We start from the raw sequence: 17,387 nt of genomic DNA, 5'->3' as shown, positions 1-17,387 counted from the left end.
CACAATTAAATCCTCATCAATCCTAAAAGCTTTGGGCTTGTACACAATGTCTGTGTCAAGAAAATATGGGTTTGCTGTACAGTGTTTGCAGATGCATTGTTTTAAGAGTACAACTTCTTACCGCTATATCAGCTGTTCATTCCCGAATAATTTAACCAATGTTATAATTTATCCTAAGACGAGATTTTGTTTTGGAAGGCTTGCATATGGCCCACTATACTCAAGTTTATTATTGTTATTATTATAATTTTAATGCATTGCATAGCCTACAACAATGTTCATTCATGCAGCCCCTATGGATTATTTTTTTTTTCAACAATCCACAACATCATCATAATATTTAAATTAGGCTAATCGTTTGCATGTTTGTTCTGTGTATAGCCTTCTGGTGTGTACGCTTATGTTGAAGTTCCGACCTGCCACGGTACGTCAAAATAGCAACACCAACTGAGTTATCCGCTTGTGCACTAAGTTCAAGATTTTTTTCTGCCAGTGACGCAAATGGTTTTTTGATCTGTAAAATAGCACCATGTATCATTTGCACCGGAACACGCATCTGCTTTTCGCCGACACCTCTCAGGATGCAAGTTTAGTGGCACGAGTTTGCTGAGGGGCAAAATTAGCTTTGCGCCGGGTGCAAACTAGCAACGATACATGTGTTGTGTAGAAAGTAAGTTGCGCTGGTCGCAAGATAGGGCCCATAGACTATTTATAATACAGGTTTGACATACTTTCCACATTTGTACATTGGTGGAAACTATCGCTGAATTAAAAAGAAACGAGTACTCAAGTTGGTACTGCTCGTTGAGATTAAGACAGAATTTATGGAGGGCGCTTATGTCCTATCTAATCATAATTATATAGGCCATAAGTATTTAAAATAAGCAAGAATTGACAAAGTTGGCAAATAATTTTTTTGACACAGCAGTGTAGGCTAGACAATGTCATTCATGCTACCAAGACTTCTATCATCAGAAGTTCAGCTTTAGTTGTTACAAAAATACCTTTATGTACCATATACTCCGGTGAAATATCAGGAAGGTATGCAAATGGATACCCCTCAAGCCTACTGTCTAGGCGTTCGAGGAACACTGGTCTTGTGCAATGAGTGCACAGGTATGGGTGGGCGCAGGTAGCCGGGAAGTTAGGTAAACAGACAGGTAAGCCATTACAGTCTCAGACTAATTGGAAAAGCTTAATGCCGACCTGCGACAGCAGCTTGGAACAATTAATTGCTGTTGGGATGCCAGGAGAATTTCAACAAATTTCTAAGTTAAAAATTCACGACAGCTTTAAAGCACTGCTTCATCAATCTGTCTTCCGGAAAAAAAAACTAATGACCAGACTTTTATTTACTACTTTTAGGGCTTTGATCAAATAAAATAGTTGTGGTTGAAAATATGCATGTGTTGCTAACAATCTTTTATCCAAAAGAATAAAGCATTTATTGCATGAATGTCCAACAAGAATTAATGCTGTTGAAAGTTAAGTGCATCGTTTGGAACTCCTAATTCAGTACCCGACACTAATGTTTGTCCCTTAATGTATAAAAGTATAAAAGAACACATTTAGTTAGAATAGTGATATCAAGTCGGCAAAGAAATACGTAAATGTGCGAGGTAGAATTATCAAGGTAATTAAAAATCTAATAAAACCAAAAAAAACATTTTTCTTTTTCTTGCGTAAACATTGACTCAGTGAAGTCCCTCCCCCCCTCTCAAAGCCTTAAAAAAACGAACAGCTTTGAAAATGTAGGATGGTCGCCTGAGTCCACCCTTAAAAGGTTTATTTAGTCCCAAGATTCTGCACCTCAACCCTAAATCCTCCAACAGCCACACCTGCAGAGGAGAATATAAAAGCTCTGGTCAGATCAGACTGACAACAAACGAGTCTCTTCGTTGTAGACATCCAGAGAAGCTCCAGTGCCAGTGTCCAGAAACAACCAGAGAGACCCTTAAGATGAAGACCTGTCTGAGCCTCCTCCTGCTCTTGCTAGGCCTCTGCCAAGCCCAACCTCTGGTGGGAGAAGAAAGTATGGCTGATGTCCTAGAAGACCATGAGGACATGGATATAAGCACAGAGATCTGAATCTGATCTCCAACATTGAATCCAGTGAGATCCTGCTGGAGGGAGACCTCTCTCAGGCTCAACCTCTGGTGAGGGAAGAAAGTGTAGATGATATCCTAGAAGACAATGAGGACATGGATATCAGCACCAGGATTCTGATCTCAAACAACGGCTCCAGTGAGATTCTGCTGGAGGGAGACTTGCTTCTCCCAACAACCAGAAACGCCATGAAGTGTTTTAGAAACAACTGCCTGTGGAAAAAATCCTCTAATGGCCTTGTGACCATTCCCTACACAGTGAGCAGCGCCTACACCTCTGCGGAGACGTCAAGAATTGTGAACGCATTGCAGTCCTTCCACCAGAGCACCTGCATCCGCTTCGTTCCCCGCCGGAACCAGTACGACCACATCAGCATTCAGAGCAGAGGTGGATGCTACTCCTCTCTGGGCAGGACAGGAGGCATGCAGGTACTCTCTCTCAGGAGATCGGGGTGCATGTACTACGGCATCATGCAGCATGAGGTGAACCACGCTCTGGGCTTCAACCACGAGCAGACCAGGAGTGACCGTGACCAGTATGTCAAGATAAACTGGAAGAACATTAATCCAAGCAATGCCTACAACTTCGAGAGGCAGAACACCAACAACCTGAACACCCCCTACGATTACACCTCCATCATGCACTATGGCAGAACAGCCTTCTCCATAAATGGACGAGACAGCATCACTCCTATTCCAAACTCCAGTGTTCAGATCGGCCAGAGAAAGGGAATGACCCGGAATGACTTCCTAAGAATCAACCGACTCTATCGTTGCTAAGACCAACAACCAGTTGTCTGCAAATATCAAATTGATGTTTTCTTTTTTTCCAAACAATGTTCTCCTGATATGTCATTAAAAATATTGCTTCACTGCAATTCATTTGTGTAGTTGTTATTTATTTTAGTGATTGATGGTGTGATTATCAACATGAAGTTTATCAACACTTGTCGAACAGCTTTATCTACACATTTTTGATGAAATGGACCTTTTATCATGTCCATCACAAGATGATGTTGTGCTTCTTATCGCACAGACTTCCAGATAACTATTTAGACCGGAATGGCACCAGCACAGCTAATGTTTAGTCGGAATCCAGATTTTAGATGGAATCCATAAAATTGGGAAAGAGTACTAACAAATCAGGACAAAAATTCTGATGGAAACAAAACGGAAAGGACTAGGCAGATTCTAATCAGAAAGCTCAAGGAGTGGATTCAGCAGTTGGGGACAAAGAACTGGTTCAACAAACAAAGAAGGACAAACTAACAACAAGCTATTGGAATATAGTAACAGTAAAACTTAAAGGCAAACCGGGCCAGAGGAATTCTTCCCACTCATGTAATGGCCTGTAATGGCCTGTAATGGCTTTTTGCCAGTTTGCGCTTCCAAAAGGATGGTTATGTCTATAAAAGCATCAAGTAGCAAAATATGAAGGGATGACGTCCTTGATAGATTTATATATGATATTTACTCATCTTTAAAACTAATGATCATAGCTGACAAGTAGGGGTTTGACGATACACTCTGGAACAACAGACTTTTATTTAACCGAGTTGCACATGCATTTTGAAATGTTTTATTATAACCCTTTACATGCATTCAATTGAAACTAAAACTACAATTTATAAAAGTTGAAACAAAATAAATTCAATAAAATAATTATATTTTTTTCAAGTGCGAACAATATTATCTGCAAAACCAAATCAAAGTTCTACTCCGTCAATACAGAGTGCAAATAGTGCAAACAGAGTCTGACCAAGTATGTCACTGACAACTTGGTATTGCCGTGTCTTATCAGTCACTCTATTGCCATTCATAATTTCCGCCGGGTACCCAAAATGCTGCCAAACAAATGATTTAAAAGTGGCGGGGCATCTTCGACGGTAATACGGGTATTTTCCGACGTCATTCTGACTGTCTATGGCTGCTTCCCCTGCTTCCCCTCCTTCTCCTCCTCTTCTCCTTCTTTTCCTTCTCCTTCGTTAGGTTCTGGTGGTCTAAACGTAGCAAAGGCTCATTACTGCCCCTACAGGCCACAAATAGAAGTTTGGATAGCTCACAAATCTCGCGAGACAGATTTTTAACGCGACGGGTAATATCGTTGAGTTTAATCGCGCGAGATCTCGTGGCACGAGATCTCGTCACACCCCTACTGACAAGTAATTAAAGTACAAGTAATACACAATTTCTTAATTATAAACTTGTTCACTCTTGACCGTTTGTCTTTTCTTGGTAGGGATTTGTTTAATTTTGGCATTGATTTTAACTAACACATTTTGGAAGAAAGAAAATTCACGATTTATTTATGTGGTTCGTGCACAAATATACGTACAGAACATATGTGAACAGGGAAAATTGCAGACTAGCTTACTTGTCATTATAAAGATTAAAGTTGCAGGAATGTTTTCTGATTAGTGAAATATTATTTTGATTAATCGGAATTCATGACCGATTTTATTGTTGATGTTTGCTCTATGCTAAATTGTTCCGTTGAGGTTGCCAGGTAAGCACAACATTTCTTCTCTACTCACAAGTAAAAATAAATTGACCTGCATATAACAGTGGTGGCAGACGTTTTTATCCAAAGCGACGGTTGCGCAAGAAGCACAAAGGGATATGAAGCACCCGTCTCCCCTCCTCTCCTCGCTCTCCTCTCTCTCTCCCCTCCTCTCCCCTCCTCTCCTTTCTCTGTCCTCCCAGCTCGTCTGGGATTTTAAGCAGCAGTGCTCAAATTTCAGCAGTGTCTGGAATTCACTGCAGCATATTTCTAGTACTACTAAACTGAAGCATCACACAATTTACATTTGATTTTGCCACTTATATAGAGGAAATGGTCCAGCACCAAGCTTTGTTTAGCACGCTTATTTTTTTTTTACCTCAGACTGCTAGCTTGCGAAGCCGTTTATAAACAACACGTATATGGAAATTAACTGATAGACCAACATCGGTAACCGGTCAAAAATATTCTCTGCGGTAAGCCGATTAACGGTTAGCCGTCGACATCCCTAGTTCTGGGCTAATGTAGAAACATGGCACTGCAAAAGAGGCAACGCTACCTATTAGATTTAAAGGCTCATTCAAAATGAAGGAAAACCCAACAATTCTTATTTTCATAGGATTATACACTAATTAAAACATACCTATCAATATTATACTCGATTTCTGCCAAGTCCGTTGAGCTGAATGGCACTTAATTATACACACTGCACCTTGAAGTCATTAAGGAATTCTGTAATTTTATTGTCACTAGGCTGACTTGCCAATTGTACCAACAAGTGTTTTATTTTTATTGCTGGATTTGCTGCTGCTGATTTCATACCTACCTTTTCCTTTTTACATTTAACATGCTATTCAAAATATTTAATTCCTGATTACACGGAATAAGTGATAGCCCATAATAAAACAATTCATTATTACAGTTATTTTTTACAATAATATTAATAACATTATTCCATAATTCCAGTGTAACTAATAGAAGAATTTCATATTCAGCTAAATAGAAAGAAAAATATATATGAAAGTGTAGAGGGAGCAAATTGACATCTGTTTATGCAGCACTGCGTCCATCATCAATGGCAGGGATTCTGCACAGGTACTAAACAGGTGTTTGGGGGAGATAAGCCTGCAATCACATTCGTTTAAAAAAGATGAGACGTGAAGACGGGGGAAGAAATGTGGGTGGGAGTCAGATAGGAAATAAACTCATCAAATGTAGAAACCAAGTTAAAATAGCACCAGGGAAGAAACAACATTCAAGAGGGATCAGAGGAAAGGTTTGAGGCAGCTGAGCACTGAAGCTTTACCCAAGAACCTCATAGACCCACACATCTAGAAAAAATAATGTCCTAATTAAATATGTGATATGTCCAGAACATATCACATTTTCTTTTTTTAAATAAGGTATAGATCCTGAACCTAATGTAGACTTGGATCTTTTTAAAGACCATCGGTTATGAGGCAGTGGCCCACAAATGTGAAGTAAAACACACACACTGACATACACTATCCCCTGATAAAACATATGTAGCAATATATTAATTTGACACACACAATGTCATTGACTGTCACTAGAGGACACACGCTATCCCTCTTTGTGCCTTAAACAGGCACACAGTGACACACACACAGGCAGGCACACACACACCAAAGAAACCATGAAACATCCAGAGGCGCGTGTCCCTCATTTAGTCTCACCTCTCGGAGGACACAGACATTGTTAAAGTCGGGAACAGGGAATGAGTTCTCCACTATAACATATGACACATATCGGTCGACAGCCACTCCTTGCTAGCTCCTCCTTGATCACGGCTGCCCTTCAAAAATACTGATTGTTACTAATGGGTCATCGTACCATACAGAAAGGGTAAATAGGGAAAAAGGTGCGATGATGGAAATGGGAAATTGACCAAAGGCACACTTTGGCAGGTTGTTTATGAAAATAAAATAGTGAGGTGGATGGAAAAGATATTTTTCTGGCGGTTGTACATGCAGAGCCACTCTGAGAGGCTTGGTTTCAATGCACTGTGAAAAACACTGCTTTCTCAGCTGGTGTGCCATCCATTTTCAATGGCTGTCTGTTTTTATTCTTCCCTCAGCTCTAGAGAGCAGGCCTCTTCAGAGGAGTACTGTGCAAAGCATCTCCGCAGCCTGCTGCTGGCCATCACAGGAGTGCAAGTGCGAGTGCATTGTTCACTCATCACTCACGTCCTTCGCATCCATCCGACTGAATTATTAAAAGTGTAAATACACACACACACTTGCGTGCTGCTGAATAGCAGTGGTCCAGACAAGAACTGATAAAGAGGGCTGTGTGTAAGTGTGTGTGTGTGTGTGTGTGTGGGGGGGGGGGGGGGGGTGATGGAGAGGAAACTACATTTGTCTTAGCAAAGATTTAAAGAAAAAAAGAGAGAAGACAAACTCAACAGGGCTCCTTTCCTGGACCAAGGCCCTCGCATGGCGGTGAGTCACTAGAAAATTAGAGCAATATGCTCCTGCTAGGGTCTGCCAACAAACAAGGCCTGTCCGTGGTGGCATCCTACCACAGGTGCAACAGTCAACACTGTTTACCCTTGGCTGATCGGGGTCGCCCATCCCTGGAGCCAGGCCGAGGGACCAGAGGGTCTCCACACGTCAGGGCCTTGTTACTTGGTTTGGGTCAAATCTAACACGTCAATATCGAGAGGGGCAAATCTGTGGACTGCAATACCGAGCACGGGGCCCCTTTACTTCTAGCATAGGGAGCCAGGGGCTGGGGTCTACTTACCGGACCATCACACCTCTCACAGCGTTCCTTGGACGACTCCTTCCAGGCGTACTGGAGGAGATCGTCAGGTCCAAAGGTCAAGCCGCCGATTCAGGGGGAATACTAAGGACTGCAGCAATACCAGGAAACGGTTTCCCAGGATTTCTACTCACTCACTCTAATGTGTTGGCAATGATGTTTGACGAATTGACCAAAATAATTGGGTGCATAGGCTTACATTTAATATACACACACACACACACACACACACACACACACACACACGTCCTACTTCTTTAGATTTTATATTATAAAAGTGGGTGTAAAGTTTTATTGCCCTGCCGTAGAAAAAAGGGTTTGTGTGTAAATGTATGGATTTTTACAACAAAATCATGCACCAAAGGAGAGATAAAGGTCGATCTAGAACTCAACAACTGGGCCAGGAATTGTGTCCGCCGAATGCACTGGAAAGGTAAACATCCCAGAAGTGGGCGAGAGGATATGAGAAATGGGGTCAGGTTGGCGGTTGGGGAATGGACTCACTCTCTCCTCTTTTGTTTCATGGGAGACTGTTTGTTCAGTGCTGCATCAAGAGTGTTTCACTCACACACATGATCTCCATGATGGTTGCATCCTGACACTTAAGTCAAACCCTAGGGACACTGTGGCTGTCCACTTTGACACTGTAGTCGCTGAACGGTACAAATTGCTAGCAAAGCTACTGTATGTATTTGTCTTCATTGCTTTTTTTTTAAAAGGGTCTTTCATTTTTTTGCGAATTAATTGCGATAGCAATACGACACCATGGGAATTGACGCAATTGCACATTCAACAAATGCCCTATATTAAATTAAGCGCATTATAATGACATGTGCCGACCGATGATGCAAGATAGCCCACACCTCCCCCATTACTTTTGGGAAGGCAAGCTCTTGCTCTCTCTCTCTCTCTCTCTCTCTCTCTCTCTCTCTCTCTCTCTCTCTCTCTCTCTCTCTCTCTCTCTCTCTCTCTCTCTCTCTCTCTCTCTCTCTCTCTCTCTCTCTCTCTCTCTCTCTCTCTCTCTCTCTCTCTCTCTCTCTCTCTCTCTCTCTCTCTCTCTCTCTCCCTCCCCCTCTCTTCCCCCCTCCCTCGGGAAGGTTCCCTTATCCCTCTTTGGAGGGATGCTGGGTAGTGGAGGCGGGAAGCCACTCATCAACAAAGCACCAGTTTTGAATGGCCTGACAGCTCATGAAACTTTTAATGACAAGAGACAAACACTTGCTTTCTCCCTCAACTTTCTGTTTATCGTTATCAATTATTTGTAAACAACAAACAGCAGCTGTCGCAGCCGCCCTGTGACAAAGATCTTTGGTATGTTTGTGTGGGCGTTTGCATCGTACACACACACACACACACACACACACACACACACACACACACAGTTCTGGAAGCCTTGCTATGATGGAGAAAGCCATCGCTGTCATGCTTTTCAATAAAGGTACAATGATTAATCATTAATAACATAACTTAATGCTGTAATACGCATTACTATATAGCATTAGAATAGGGGTTGGCAGTATTACATTTTGCATGAATGAATACCTTAGGTAACATGAACACCATTACCTTTGTTCAGATGAACACCATAAGTAAATTACTGCTATACAATTTGTTAAATGATTAGTAAATGCTTATTATTACATATACTAATGTTAAGTTATGTACCTTTTGTAACTTTTTTTAGGGGAAGGGCACATATCACTCCATCAACGTATCAAATTCAAAAATATCATCACTAAATAAATTGAATCAGCCTGTACATTACATATTTATCATATCTATATTATTTCTGATCTTGCTAAAAACAGCTAAAATGCAAGTTAGTAATTGGTTGTTTGGCTTACCCCACATTGGGCTTAATGTTTCGGCCATTTCCAGAACAATAACGCTATTAAGCACCATTCTGTTCTGGTATAACCTTTACTCTTGATTTGTTTCCACTACCAACTAAAGCGTGCCAGAGCAAAAGTAAGCAACATTGCAGATGGAGCAGGACGATATAGTAGTCTGCCCCTTAATGACCTATACATGTTCACACTCCGGGTCAGTGAACACAGGAAAGTATCAAGCCCATCACATCACCCGTAAAGTACTATTTTGTGCAATTGGCAAAAAGCCATGTTTATTTTCAGGATATGCTAATGCTAAGTACACCTTTCTAACTTTATTATTGACCTGGATGCAATGACGTGCTGGACCTCACTCTCTCACTCTTCCACATCAACAATGCAGATGCTGAGCTGATAGAGGACAACGCCGCGGGGCAGGACAGAGGATGTCTCCTTGCTAGGCGGTGCTTTAATCCACTCACACTGTGTGTACATCCATCTTGGCTGGACGGCAGAACAGTTCAATGCTAAATCCCTGTCCCATGGCTCCCCATGCTGGGCCAGTGGCTGGTTTGATCGCACACGCACACACAATAAAGGTACCCTGAAGGTCTAAAAGGAACACAACACAATATACACTTTCATTTGCAACCTTACACCTGAGGTCACGCACGCACGCATGCACCTGGCACGCACAAACATAGCACACACGCACGCATGCACAAAGGCAGCCATTCAGCAGGTGCTTTCCAGTGTCAAATATACCACTGCTGGGTCCACAGACAGTCAAATAAATCTGGCCTCAAGGTTCACAAACTCTTCAGCAGGAGTGCGAGAGCGAGGAGGTGTCTGTGTTTACACCTCAGAACCACTAATAAACTAGAAATAGTGAGCGTGTTTCTTTCCATTCCTTCAAGATGAGGCCGATTTAGTATAAAAAATTAATTCATCTTTAATATGTGCCCAATCAGAGAAAGTTAATCAAATGTAATCTTATTCAATACAGTGGCCAGGATAAACTGGCATAGAAACAGAGTGAGGGTCGCTATTTCCATGAATGCAAGAGCACTTTACATAGTTTACCTACCTGATCCTCTTGCAATTAGATCATTGCTCATGTTTTCACACCGTGAGTACATTGACAGATGTTAATTGCCTGAGGAGGAATGTTAAACACGTAGGCTGCCAGCACTGGCATTGTAAATACTTCTATCTTGATATTCATTGTTTCTGCTTAAACATGCATCCAGCAGCAGCTTGAAATGTTGTATCGAAATGTAATGACATTTGACATTTTAGGCAACACAGCACAGTTATTTCTTTTTCTGACAACTCGATTTATTTTCTTTCAAATGTATTTCTATGTGCTGGGACCATCACAAGAATGTTGTAACAGCATTGTTTCACAGATTTTCTATGTGATCGTAGTCCACGGAGACACTTTTGGCAGCCTATTTATCACCCCCTACAGGTTGAAATCCCAATTGGCTTCAAAGCAGAAGGAAGACATTGATCTCCTGGTGTGTATGTGTTTGTCAGCCCGTCGGTCAGCTTGTGTCTGTTGTGGTGGAGGGAAGGCGAAAAAAAATAACGCCATTTAGGAAAGCGAGACAGCGTATAAGAAGAAAAAAGGAAAGTGAATTGAAATCCTTTCGGTTTGAGGATCTAAACATTTCACACAAAGAAAATTATACTTTTTTACGGATATGATGTGTTTTTTATGATTGTTAATTTGTTTCTGTTTTGGCCTTTTTGTTCCTTAACTGCCTAAAACAGTTACATACTATAGCGATCCCACCGCTGACAGAGGCATGTTCAGTCAGGAGTATGTAACAAACAATTACATTTGGGGAACATACAGGTTACTATTAGCCTGGCACCGCCCACCTACATACTTCCGCTCAACTTTCATTTCACTTCAGTACTAGGTCTGGGTCTGCTTCATATGCATGGGTTCCTTGGAAGCCAGATTTTTGGCGGTTCAATCAGCGAACCGAGGGAGTGGCTGAGAACGATGACGTCGAGGTCGCGCGCCAGTTTCAGTTGTAGTCAGAGAAAGACCAGGAAGACAATGGAGAAGGATACGAGAAAAGCTATTCCGTCTGTTGTGGGATCGCTTCCGAACATCGATCAATTAAAGCTGGAGCAAGAACAAGCTTTGCTGAGTTTTGTTGGTGGCCATGATGTTGTGGCGCTTTTCCCCACCGGGTTCGGGAAAAGTTTGATTTTCCAGCTGGCTCCGTTAGCGGTGAAGGAGCCGGTCCCGTCGCATGACATACGTCACGACCAAACGCTATGCGATTGGTTATGGCAAATCCAGAGTGGCACTGGGCAGATCCAATCATTTTAAAACTTCAACAGACAACCGCCTCCAAGTGAGTGAACGTTTGTCAATTGGGCAGTTCCAGACCTTCTGTACAAATGAAATTAATTACGATGGTCTGGTAGGATCAGGCTGGGTTACTGTTCCGCCGTAGCCCACTTTATCTTCTCGCAAAGCCCCTCCCTCTTGCCACTGTGATTGGCCACCCACACAGATTGACAGTAAAACATTCCAACTGGCACAACATAAAACACAACTGGACTAACGTAAACACAACACAGAAACTCTTAGAGAGTCCCAGGGTCACTACAATACTGATACATATAAGTTCCATACATGTAATGCTTCAATGTTCCCTTTAGGTCAATTGTTTTTGTGTACACACATGCAAGTTCAGTAAAAAAGTATGAATGGGATAAATAAATAAATGTGGTTCTGGTCCTTCCGTCCTTACCCAATAGGGAGATAGTCTGGGAGCACTTTAGGAAGGGGGCGGCCACTAAGTAAGTACAGTCCACATGCAAGGGGCGGGTCCGACACAAAAGATCCCCGTAAAAAAGGAAAGGAAAGGAAAACGAACAAAGCGCCGTGATAAAACACCCTGAACATCCTGTCAGAGCAAATTGGCTGAAACAAACGTTGCAGCCTGTGTAATAATCAAAGCCTTTCAAGTCCCCGTTTTAAGGTTCTCTTGTTTTGTTTTTTGTGTCGGTGAAACACGGTACCTTAACGGGAGACGGTGACAGGTTGTCAGCTAGTCTGATAGCCACTTTCTGCACGTGGCAGGTCTTTTAGAGCACTGACAAGAGGAGCCCACTTCCTAAAATCTCCATTTTCTACACGTCAGGATCCATTATTTATTCATTCGGTTACTGAGGCGTCAATCGTATTCTAATCTCTGAAGTGAGAAAGCAGTGTGTTTGTGTGTGTGCTTGTGTGTGTGTGTGTGTGTGTGAGTGTGTCTACTTCTTTGAGTGTTTACCTTAGTCTATGCATTTGTATGGTAATATATTCCGACTTCATGTCAAAGTTGTTTTTTTTGGTGTGTGACCCCAGCAGTATACCTCCAGGCTCTAGCATCATCGTGTTGTGAATCCTGTACTTTTGTTAATTCATGTATTTTGAAATGAAATGCAGCCTGGGTACATTGAAGTATTGGCAAGGGTCTCTTCTGCGCGCACATGCGGATGTTTGGGTATGTGTGCGCATACATACGTGTGAGTGTATGTGCGTTGAAGCTTGTTTCCATTGTGTATGATTGTGTGTGTTTGTGTGTGACTGTGGTTTTGACTGTGAATGTGTGTGTGTGTGCGCACTTGTGTGTGCGTGCGTGCGTGTGTATGAATGTGTGTGCTGGTGTGCGTGCGTGGGTGCACGTGTGGGAACCCAAGTAGCCCAGCAGATCATCCAGACAGGATTACCCCTGTGTGACAACAACACTTGACTCTGTGCCCAACTGTGTCAGCTAGGATTTCCCTTCTCCTGGAAAGCCACGGGATGCCATAGATTAAGGACCCGGGGAAGTCTTTGGAGAGGATCACCGGGAGACTGAGTTCTCTGGGGATCTCCCCGCGAACAGAATGCTTTAACACCCCCCTCACCACAAAGCCATTGCCGGCCGTTGCTCCAGCACCATATGACAGCAACAGACTCTTAAACTGCCGTCAAGTGCTAGCCCCAGTGGGCAAAGAGCGTAGCCCTGCGTCAGCTGATAGCAATAGGGGTAAGAGAGGGTAGCCTGGCATGGGAGCGTGTCTATGTTCCCCGGGTCCTATGTTCCCCGGGTCCTATGTTCCCCTCTTTGTATGAGACTGGGGAACATAGGACCCTTTTTTTAAAAAAGGGTCCCATGTTCCCCGCTTTTCCCAAAAAGGGTCCTATGTTCCCCGATATGTATGTGACCGGGGAACATAGGACCCTTTTTAAAAAAAAAGGGTTCTATGTTCCCCTGTCTGTTACTGCTTCCACCATTACTGCCAAATTCCGGCCGAGATAACTACCATTGCATGTCTTTACCTTTTGTGGAAGAGGGAGAGACGTCGGAGAACCTGTCGCAGTCTATTCATACGCCGGTAAACAAACCCCGAGACGTGGCCGATAAGTAATTTTTATTTATTTATTTTTTTTTTTTCATGGGCCCCCCCTCTGCCTTGGGCCCCCCCACAACTGTCCCCTTTGTCCCCGCAGTCCGTCGGCCCTGGCCCTATGTACAGGGGAACATAGGACCCTTTTTGGGAAAAACGGGTCCTATGTTCCCCGCTCGGGGAACATAGGACCCGGGGAACATAGGAGCCGGGGAACATAGGGATGACCCCCCTGGCATCAGCTGCTAGCGGGCAAAGAGCGTAGCCCTGCGTCAGCTAATAGCAACAGCGGTAAAAGAGGGTAGCCTGGAATCAGCTGCTAGCATTAGCGGGCAAAAGGTGTAGCCCGGCGTCAGCTGCTAGTTACAGCAGGAAAAGAGAGCAAAGCCCATGTTCTGCTGCTAGCAACAGTGGAAAGAGAGGGGGGCCAGGTGTCAGCTGCGAGCATAAGCAGGCAAAGAGCGTAAGCCAAGCAATAGATGCTAGCAACAGCAGGCAGAAAACATAGCCCGATGTCAGCTGCTAATAACAGAGAGTGTAGCCCGGCGTCAGCTAACAGAGGGAAAGAGAGCGTAGCCCTGCGTCAGTTGCTAGTAACAGCGGCGAGAGGAAACCCCATGGTCAGCTGCTAGCAAAAGCGGGAAAAGAGAGCGTAAGCCCGGTGTAAGCCTGGCGTAAGACCGGGCTTACGCAGGTCTTACGCTGGACACACGGGTGTGGGAACATTGTGTTACATTTGAACTGTCTTATTTGTTCTTTCACAGAGACAAAGATAAATTATAAGGTAAAGGGAGCAAAGCAAAATGTCTTCAATTCTAATCGGCCATGAATTAATTTGAATAAATATTATGTAAGAAATGTTCTGACATAATGCAAGTGCCTGTTTGTACAGAACTCGCTCTCTGCTTGACACACCTGGGCCACAGTCTGAGTGTTGTGTAACCCTGCCACAATGCCACAGGCATCCTGCTGTGACTCCCTTCCACGCATTACAGCACAGAGCACACACGCTTCAGGGTCTGCATGGGTATGGGAGCTGAGTATAGAATATGCACACACACACGCACACACGCACACACACACACACACACACACTTGGTTATTCCAACAAAACCCAGAAATTATTGCTGTTCCATTTTATAGTGATAAAATAAGAAAGACAATAAAAAAAAAATAGTTTACAATCTTTCACTTTTGGTCATTTCCACAGCCGAGAAAAGCCTCACATGTAACAAAAACCCTTTTTACTTTGTGTGGACTCAATCTCTGCACATAATCACTAGCATAAATCATTTGTAGTATGTCTGTCATGCGCAATCCCACAATGCATTGGGTTTTTTACATAGTGATGATCTTTACCGATACTACAGACCTACATTCTAATCATAACACAGATATTGGGAGGAAGCACTCATAGATGCTTTTGAACCGATCTGAACAAGATGACGTTAAAGCACAAGGCGAAAGAAGAATGCCAAGATATATTTGTACTCACACACTAAAACACCCATCTACACACTAAAACACCCACACACACACACACACACACACACACACACACACACACACACACACACACACACACACACACACACACACACACACACACACACACACACACACACACACACACACACACACACACTTCCCGCATCTTGTAAAAGGTCACTGGCTGACTGCAAATGCTCCCAGATAATAAAATGAATGAGTCATTCTGCTTGGTGCCCACATGCCTGCCAGAAACAAACACACACACACACACACACACACACACACACACACACACACACGAGTGCGGGGAGAATGTGCGTTGAGCTGTGGCTCAATTTGTCGGCTAACTAAAAAGGTCAGGGAAAGTGTTTTTTTTAACAGGGAGCCAAGGAAACTTCTAGAGATCATTTGCTGTCTGCTCCCCATTCAGTGTATTCCGCTCAATTCTATCAATTCGTTTTCATCTTGACTTGGAAGGCTGAGAGTAAGGTGAGGGCTGAGAAAGAGCGAGCTACAGGGATGGGTGGGGTGGGGGGGGGGGGGGGGTTGTAATGTATTTTGCTTGTTGAGCTGTGCATTGTTTCTACCTCTGATGATGCGGTTCATGCTGTTTGAAACGGTTTGAACTTCTCTTGTGCATTCAAATCCACTTTTGGTGTTCACGGTACAAGCATGTTGGAGTGAGAGCAGCGAAAGACAATAAAATGATGTCGATATCAAATCATATGAGATGATGAAAATAAGAGAGTAAATGTTGATGAAAGGTCCATTGTTGAACTTAGGGCATATGATTTCGAGAACACCTTCATGCTTTATTATTCAACGTCTACCCCTTCACCGATAGAGCATTCCCTGGTTGTTCAGACGGTGAGCTGTGGCGTCTCCCCCTTCATCCTGCAGGGAACTGACCCCTTTAACCCTCTGACCACAACGCTCACTGAGCTTCTGTCACACTACCAGGGCCGCTAGCACTTACTAGACAGACCCAGTTTAGGTTTACTTTATGAAATGCTAGGATTGTTAGGGGTAGGAAAAAAATAGAATGGATTGATGTAAGAATCTGGAATGTTATCTTCTATGATTCTGAATGGATTCAACTTCCAAATAGGATTTTAACTTTCTTTTGATTATCTGTAATTGTTTTTATTTCCCCTTTTGTCTTACGTTGATTGTTAAAATTATCATTATATTTCAGGCCAAAATTTGCCACAGTCTAAATTTCAGCCTAACGGACTGGACTGGATCCTGTCAATATCACCCATATGTACTGAATCGAGGAATGATTTTGTTTTTGGAATCGAGAATTATGAATTAAATCGATTCTCGACTCAAAACAATTGTTCGAAATTAGAGTGAGTGAGTGGGAGAGGGGTCAGCAGAGTACTTTTCATGTGAAGATTTGATTGAGACGATAATTTGAATGTAAGTAATCAGTCAAAGGGAGACAGAGACACAAGGGGTTTGTGTGTATGTGTCTGTGTGTCTGTTTGTGTGTGCGTGTGTGCGCGCCAACACGTGTGTGTGGTTGAAATAAAACCATATTTACTTTTGAATTCAGCGGTTTAGAGGGTGGTGGGGCAAAACAGTAAATGTAAATGTACTGCATTTATATAGCGCTTTTCTAACCATTGGCCACCCAAAGCGCTTCACAAAATACTCTCACATTCACCGTTCACACACCGACGGCGGAGTCAACCATGCAAGGCGACAGCCAGCTTGTCGGGAGCAGTTAGGGTTAGGTGCCTTGCTCAAGGACACCTCGGGGATCGAACCAACAACCTTCAGGTTACCAGTCAACACGCTCTACCTCCTGAGCTACTGCCGCCCCAGTTCAATCCGACGGTCTAATTTCCGTGGAGTTGCATAACCAATCAACGCACAAACTTTTAAAAACTATATATCCCTGGTGGGCCGGCTCGCTGAGGGATTCTTGGCAGTACGGTTGTTGTGTTTGGAGCTGGTGTTGTGCTGCTCGCTTATTTTCCCGCCCGGCCTGAGTCTACCGCAGCCTTCGCTGAGTTGTAATTAGAACAACAAAGAATCAAATGTCCTCCAATGACGGGACTCGCGGGTCCGTTTTCAACTTCTGTTGTTCTCTCTCCATAGCCCTCGGAATGGGAGCAGAGGGTTCATTAGCACTCCGACGTCGTTAGTTAGTTTGATGACGTCATAAAGTTGTTCTTGGGTGAAGAAAACACGAGCGTCATAACATTAGATCAACAAACACACAAACAAACACAAACAGATATTCAGGGGTGAACGCTGACAACC

General features: G+C 43.2%; 1 protein-coding gene across 5 annotated transcripts; it reads left to right on the top strand.

The window, feature by feature from the left end:
* Window positions 1–1,959: 1,959 nt before the first annotated feature.
* On the top strand, window positions 1,960–2,885 carry LOC115555760 (high choriolytic enzyme 1-like). 5 transcript variants are annotated; one of them, XM_030372783.1, is made up of 2 exons: window positions 1,960–2,002; window positions 2,134–2,885. In XM_030372783.1, the coding sequence occupies exons 1-2, from the start codon at window positions 1,960–1,962 to the stop codon at window positions 2,883–2,885; spliced, it is 795 nt and encodes a 264-aa protein (XP_030228643.1). The 5 variants fall into 5 exon arrangements, with proteins under 5 accessions (XP_030228643.1, XP_030228645.1, XP_030228644.1 ...); XM_030372785.1 differs by having other exon boundaries at window positions 1,960–2,032; window positions 2,188–2,885; XM_030372784.1 differs by having other exon boundaries at window positions 1,960–2,032; window positions 2,176–2,885.
* The last annotated feature ends 14,502 nt before the right edge of the window (window positions 2,886–17,387 follow it).

Source organism: Gadus morhua, chromosome 12 (assembly GCF_902167405.1).
Source record: "Gadus morhua chromosome 12, gadMor3.0, whole genome shotgun sequence".
NCBI lineage: Eukaryota > Metazoa > Chordata > Actinopteri > Gadiformes > Gadidae > Gadus > Gadus morhua.
The sequence above is the reverse complement of the archived record's forward strand: the minus strand, read 5'-3'. Positions and strand labels throughout refer to the sequence as shown.

Coding starts and splice junctions, on each gene's coding strand:
- LOC115555760 (XM_030372782.1), top strand. CDS start 1,960: ATGAAGACCTGTCTGAGCCTCCTCCTGCTCTTGCTAGGCCTCTGCCAA. Junction 2,083..2,135: donor ACATGGATATAAGCACAGAG/ATCTGAATCTGA, acceptor CTGGAGGGAGAC/CTCTCTCAGGCTCAACCTCT.